The 7,197-nt window shown below is 41.3% G+C and overlaps 1 protein-coding gene across 3 annotated transcripts in view; it reads left to right on the plus strand.

The window, feature by feature from the left end:
• The window catches only part of MYO6 (myosin VI), a 117,084-nt gene that overhangs the window by 66,796 nt on the left and 43,091 nt on the right, over positions 1–7,197 (plus strand). For all 3 annotated transcript variants that reach the window (XM_007456605.1, XM_007456603.1, XM_007456604.1), the window contains 2 exons: positions 2,630–2,702; positions 4,265–4,392. In XM_007456605.1, the coding sequence (XP_007456667.1) occupies positions 2,630–2,702; positions 4,265–4,392 (201 nt within the window). The remainder of the gene's footprint in view (positions 1–2,629; positions 2,703–4,264; positions 4,393–7,197) is intronic.

Consider the following 7,197-nt stretch of genomic DNA (forward strand, 5'->3'; position numbering starts at 1 on the left):
CCCTGCCAGGATACCTTGTGCACTGCCAGTGGCCTGTCAGTGGGGTGCTTTTATCTGGACACCATCTCCGGTCCAGTAAGGACTTCCTGCCCCTGCTTGTAGTAGATGACTGGTGGCCTACACTCATGCTCTCAAGTCTAGGGAAGTTCCTTTGTAACACCTCAGAGTGCACAGTGAGTAAAAGTAGCTTTGGATCAGTGGATTTGTGATTAGGCTAACCATTTTTTACCTTGTATTTTGAATTCTCCACCTACTGATACCCTCGTCTTTCCTTCCTTTGAGCCGTTTGAGATATGTCTTATTGAATGAAGAAAGTAGAGTTAAAGGGAACTCAGAATTAATCTGTTAATCTGGTGTGCAGCCCTTTGTTTTACAGATGAAGAAACTGCAGAAGTTCAGTGACGTCTGCAGGTCTGAACCCTCCTTCCCGGTTGCTGGCTCACAGCACCGTTCCCTTCGTATTAGCACCGCTGTGTTCTGAGTTCCCCACTGTCTCTGGACTTGAAATGTGAAATATTTTCTTTCCTGTTCCCATCCCATTCATCTTTCCCCCATTTTTATTGTGTTTTGTCTTTATGGGTTTCCTAGTACATTCCAACTTTTATACCTTATCTTATAATATCTTATATATTATACCAATTCTGGCATAAATAAAACAGGTTAAAACAAGTACCTATCAGTTAAGATAGTTTCTCTGAAAAGTTTCATCTGGCAGCCATAGTCCTTTCATTACTGTGTGAAGTTTTGCATGTATGCTTCTCACTTAATCAGCCTTAATTCTTCCCTTCCACACCAGCCCAGCAAGCTTTATGTAGAAACTACACGAAGAGGAGACAGTGCCTTGATTCATGTTTTTTTTTTTTTTTTTTTTTTTTTTTTTTCCTTGCGTTATGCGGGCCTCTCACTGTTGTGGCTTCTCCCATTTGCGGAGCACAGGCTCCGGACGCGCAGGCCCAGCGGCCATGGCTCACGGGCCCAGCCGCTCCGCGGCATGTGGGATCTTCCCGAAACGGGGCACGAACCCGCGTCTCCTGCATCGGCAGGCGGACTCTCAAGCACTGCGCCACCAGGGAAGCCCCATGTTTATTTTTATAGTAATTCTTTAAAGTAAATGTGTGAATTTCAAATTCAGATTGAGTTCAAGTAGACAGTGCCTTCTAGAATGCCAGAAACCTTTTCTAAATAGTACGTCTCGTGGGAGGAAATATTTAAACATTCAGGTGAAAAAAAGGTTGAAATATACATCACCCTAAGCTCATTGCGTTGCCCACCCATCTGTGATAAAATCCCTCCCTCCTCCTTTTTCTTTTTCTTAATTTTAAGAAGATACCAGAATTACATCCAGGAACTTAACTTTGATTTGTAAATTATTCTTCTAAATTATGTTGAATTTAAGAAAAAAAAATGTCATGAAGAACCTAGGGGTAAGACAGGAATAAAGACACAGACCTACTGGAGAACGGACTTGAGGGTATGGGGAGGGGGAAGGGTGAGCTGTGACAGGGCGAGAGAGAGGCATGGACATATATACACTACCAAACATAAGGTAGATAGCCAGTGGGAAGCAGCCGCGTGGCACAGGGAGATCGGCTCGGTGCTTTGTGACCGCCTGGAGAGGTGGGATAGGGACGGTGGGGAGGGAGGGAGACGCAAGAGGGAAGAGATATGGGAACATATGTATATGTGTAGCTGATTCACTTTGTTATAAAGCAGAAACTAATACACCATTGTAAAGCAATTATACCCCAATAAAGATGTTCAAATAAATGTTTATTTTCCCCAATGATATACTCCTCATATACATCACTGTGTAGATATTAGAGCCCATTTGCAGTTAATTGCTCTTTCCTTGATGTTCGTGCTTGTCTATAAATGTTATAAATCTGCTCTACCTCTCTTTAGACGATGATTCAGGGCTATTGAGGATATATAATAGGAGAGACAGATTTCATGTCAGCAGGGAGCTTGTTTGTTCAGCTGTTTTTTAAGCTTTTTAAAATTATCAAAGCAAGTTATGTTCCCCTATGTATTCCGGGGGTAAACTATGGCCTTCAGGACAAACCCAGCATATGCCGCCTAATTTTACAAATGAAATTTTATTGGAAGACAGCCATGCTTCTTTGTTTACTGTTATCTGTGGCTGCTTTCGTCCTGCAGTGGCATAATTGCACAGTTGTGACAAAGACAGTTGAAAATATTTACTGTCTGGCCCTTCCAGAAAAGTTTGTGGATCCCTGGTCTATTCTACTGGGAAGTTTGACTTTAGAATCGCTAAAAATGTTTCAAAGCACTGGTCTTGTCTTGGGTTTGAATGGTTACAAACAGATCCCTGTGTTTGTGCCTGGCTTGCCCAGCGTATTTCGGGAAAAGCATGCTTATCTGCAGGAGGGAACATTTCCACATAATGTGAATCATGTTATGTTGGCCATGTAAGTTTTGATTTCGCCTTGCTTTAGGGGCAAGGGTTTTTCTTCCCTAATGTTTGGTAAGACTTCTCAGTCCCCTAATCAGCTGGTGTGAACCTTGTACACTGACTAATCAATAAATGTTATGATCGGATATGGCACAGTGAATCCATTTCCTATCATACAGTAGCTCCATATCTATGATTATGATTATTTCATTTTAGGAACAAGAACTCTATCAAAAGGAAGGTTTAGGTGTGAATGAAGTACATTACGTGGATAACCAGGACTGTATAGGTATGTATTTTTTTTTCTCTACTTTTGGGAAATACAGGAAGATACAGTGAATGATTTCACTAGTAATTATTCTGTGCTCTGCTGGTTATGAGACTTGAAATTGTGGTACTTGAGAGAGGTTTTACTTCTCTAGTACTGCTAGGAAGTTATTTTTCCTATGAAGGCATCGAATTCAGCTATATTGAAAGTTTTCGTAAAATTTCTTCTATCTACTGTGAGGGATGTTTTCTTTCTTAAACAGTTAACGTGAATAAGTTAAGGAGGAAACAAAATTGCTTAAGCAGTGAAGGGATTTCTTATCTCGTGTGAGGAAGCCCGAGGCGTCTGCCAGGATTTGGCTTTGCGCGTCTGCAGTTCTTTGTTTCTATTCCCTGCACCCGCACCCTTTGGCAAGTTGGCATCACAAGTTCCAGTGTCCCATCCAGATAGCACCCTGCAGCAGGAGAACAGGGTCTCTGTTTTCCTTGTCTGTTTTTATCGGTAAAGAAGCCTTTCCCTGTCCCACCCAGGGAGTGTTCAGTCTGCTTTTTCTTTCCCACGCATCTCTGAAATCAGCTGTGCGGCAAGCCTTGCTTTGAAAATGGAATCTGACAGTTGAGTCAGTGACTCATGTGCTAGATTTGGACAAGGTAGTGTAATAGTAATAACAACAACAATAACAATAATAACAGTATTTTACATTCGTGTTACTTCTCAAAGCACTTTCACATCCTACCTGGTCCACTCAGCATATCCCCTCACACACCATATCCTTTCACAGAGATATCTTGGCTGGAACTCCTCCCCTTCCATTTCCCCTTCAGCCCACTTGGTTCGTGCATCTATCAGAGCACTCTCAGTTATAGCTCAGTTAGCACGTCCCCCTCCACCTCCATTAATTGCCCAAGAAGCATCATTCTCTGACCAGTGCAGTCAGAACCTGGATTTCTCTTCCTATGTCCTGCGGCTTTTAGAGTCTGTCCCATTTAGCACTTCTGGATTTCTCTTCCCGTGTCCTGTGGCTTTTGGAGTCTGTCCCATTTAGCACTTCTGGATTTCTCTTCCTGTGTCCTGCGGCTTTTAGAGTCTGTCCCATTTAGCACTGCTTATGTATTTAAGCAGCTTACATTTTCTAGTTATTTTGGACAGGCAGGAAATTCAAAAACATGAATGGAAGGAGCATAAATATGTGCTGTTACTGACGTTTTGCTGGAGAGTTTTTGAATCCATATCTATAAACAGTTTCAAAAGCTAAGCCTGCAAAAACGTCTGTAGTTTTACTTCAGTTTGAATATAGATGTCATGTGGAAGAGGAGGTGTTTCTGGCTTACAGATGGGATGGTTATTATGTTAGTCGCTTTCTTTATGGAGTGGTTTTTCTAAAACCTATATTAAATATATGATGTTATTTTCTAATAAATTGCAGATGTGAAATAAAATTCATCTGCTCTCTGTTGCTTGTGAGAGAATACAATACTTACAGAATCACGTTACATTGTTTCTGATCAGTCCTCAAAATTTGTGATCAGTAAGTTTAAAATGTTATGTTTTTTATCCTGTCATATTCTGATTTTTTGAAATAGATTTAATTGAAGCAAAATTAGCGGGAATACTGGATATTTTGGATGAAGAAAATCGCCTTCCACAGCCAAGTGATCAACACTTTACATCTGAAGTTCACCAGAAGCACAAAGACCATTTCCGACTCTCTGTGAGTTTGCTGCTTCAAAATTGAGCCTCTGGTGGGAAGAAAAACTGTTAGAAACATGTACTAGACATTAGATATTAGGTAATTAGAATCATAAGTTATGTAAGGCTTTGAACAGCTATAAACATCTTCTGTAATTAATCCAGCACAATATCTTCTATAGATGACCATTTAATTTGTATCTATATATTTTTGCTGCTGCTGATCTATCTAATCAAGGCGATTTTAGCTGGATATAAAGTACTTTTCACCTATCTAAAACGTATAAGAAGGTTTACCTGTTTTTTGTTTTTTTTTTTTTAAAGGAGATGTTGCGGGTAGGAGTTTATTAATTAATTAATTAATTTTTGCTGTGTTGCGTCTTCGTTGCTGTGCGAGGGCTTTCTCTAGTTATGGCAAGCAGGGACCACTCTTCATCGCGGTGCGCGGGCCTCTCACTGTCGTGGCCTCTCTTGTTTCGGAGCACAGGCTCCAGATGCACAGGCTCAGTAGTTGTGGCTCACGGGCCCAGTTGCTCCGCGCCATGTGGGATCCTCCCAGACCAGGGCTCGAACCCGTGTCCCCTGCATTAGCAGGCAGATTCTCAACCACTGTGCCACCAGGGAAGCCCAGTTTACCTGTTTTTATGTTCTCCCTTCTGAGTTAAGTGGCCATGAGTTGCTCTGTTTTGTATCATGTGACCTTGATCACTTTCCGGGGCTTAGCACCTCGAGTCACAAGCAGCCACCTGTCTGCAAATTTGTAAGACCAGCAAAGCTTGTGGCTAAGAGCCTGACTGGTGGAAGCCATTCATTTAGTGATCAGTAAATTGATTTTGATGCTCTTTCCTTGGGAGTTTAGAATAGAAAAAAGTACTCAGAGAGGGTCATAGAAGCTGCAACAATAGAAGAATTAGCTAAAGGGAAAGACAGATACAGAAGGCAGTAGAAATAAATGAGAAGTACACTTCTGAAAGGGTCAGCGGACCTGGTTCCCTAAACTGCTGTGCTTGACTACCTGCTTGCGGCAGTGAACGGTAGGGCCGTTCTGCATAAGGCTGGAGCGTGCAGCTGTTGAGGTTGTTTTCTGAGTTCACCTAGCTCTGGGTTTATCTTTATACTCAGCCACCATCACCTGAGATAATGCAAGCACAACTCCATCCTTGCACCCAGAAAGAGCTGACTAGCACAGAGAAATGTGGATGTTAATTTTACCCACGAAGATAGGTGCTGCCTCATCTTAGAACAACAAAGAAAGGAAGGAAGGAAGAAGAGAAAAGCTGCTTAGAGTGGCAGCTGCCTCCTGTACTGTTTATTGTTTTGAGACTGTGGCATAGAATAACATTCTCTGCTTTGATGGGTCCAGGAGTTCAAGTGAATGAAAGCAAATATTCTTGTTTCCATACATCATTAACTAAATCAAGAACGTGAATAGGTTGAAGGCATTAAAAAGCTGATATAATTATGATAACCTTCTCTGGGGACTGCGTCTCACAACTACCTGCTCCGTTGACTTGGAGTTCTTCTGTATCCTTAAATAAGTCTGATGTGGAGGCTGCCTCTCTCACTTCAGTGGAGATAGAGAAAAGCAGTGTGCGTCCCCAACGAAACTTGCTGCTAAGATTAAAGACGTACATCTAGTCCTGTTTATTCACTGCTCTCTGTGAAGTCCAGTCTGTGGATGCATGGTTACTTTTACCAAGAGTACTCACTGCTAGTCAACAAATTATGACCAGGGTTTCAGAGACATATAGCTCCAAGGACAGCAAACTAAAGCATCAGGAATGGACTATGGCCACTTTCCTCAAAAGAGAACAAGAGCAAGACACTAAATTCTGAGTTGCACAGATCATTACTTTTATTGTATGTCTTTGAAAACAAAATTATTAATAACCATTTATTGAACCTTTAGCATGTGCCAGGCACATTCTAAGAGTTTTGCTTGAATTACTTTATTTGGTCCCTATGATAATCCTTTGGGGTAGCTCCTGCTTGCATCCCCCATGCTAGAGGTGAGGGGACGGGCATGGAGAGCTCAGGTGACCTCCCTGTTTAGCATAGAGAGAAAGTGTTGGATTTGGGCATCAGGCTGGCGTCTTGACCGCAGGGTCGCCCTCTGACTCGTGCCCGCCTGCTTCCATGCAGAGGGGGGCTCTGTGATCTGCTAGCTCTCTCACCAGCAAAAGCCTGGGAAGGTTCTGATGTCTTAGCTTGTTCATTTTTGAATGAGATTGTCTTTCTTAACCTTAGGCTGTTTTGAGGGTCAGGAGTGATCTTTTATTCTGGAAACTTTCAAAAAATATGATACCAACATGAGATACTACAATTAGATAGTACAACCGGAAAATGATTTTGTTTCTTTCAAATAGATTCAGGCTCATTGTGTAAACGTGTTAGGGTGTATGGTTTAAATCAGTAGGTGAGTCCCTGTGCTGATTTTGGGTGTTTCTGTAGAACAGTGCTTCTCGACCTTGGCAACACCTAGGAATCACCTGATGTAAATGGTGTAAGAGGCTTAAAAGTTCTCCAGCTGATTCTAGTTCAGCAGCCAAGCTCAGGAGCCACCACTTTAGACACAGGCATTTAACTTTATAAACCCTCTGGTCCTTTTTTCTTTCCTAAGAGATTATAACCAAAAATATATGCTAGATTTTACTGGTACTTTAAGGCTTATTTAAAAAGCAGTATAATTATATAAAGTATGACAACTCCCTTTATAATTTTAAGTATTTCACATGCCAGATGTTTCCTAAAGGAAGTTGTGTAGTATATATATATATATATATATATATATATATATATATATATTTTTTTTTTTTTTTTTTTTTTT

This window comes from Lipotes vexillifer, unplaced genomic scaffold (genome assembly GCF_000442215.2).
Source record: "Lipotes vexillifer unplaced genomic scaffold, Lipotes_vexillifer_v1.1 scaffold1226, whole genome shotgun sequence".
Classification (NCBI taxonomy): domain Eukaryota; kingdom Metazoa; phylum Chordata; class Mammalia; order Artiodactyla; family Lipotidae; genus Lipotes; species Lipotes vexillifer.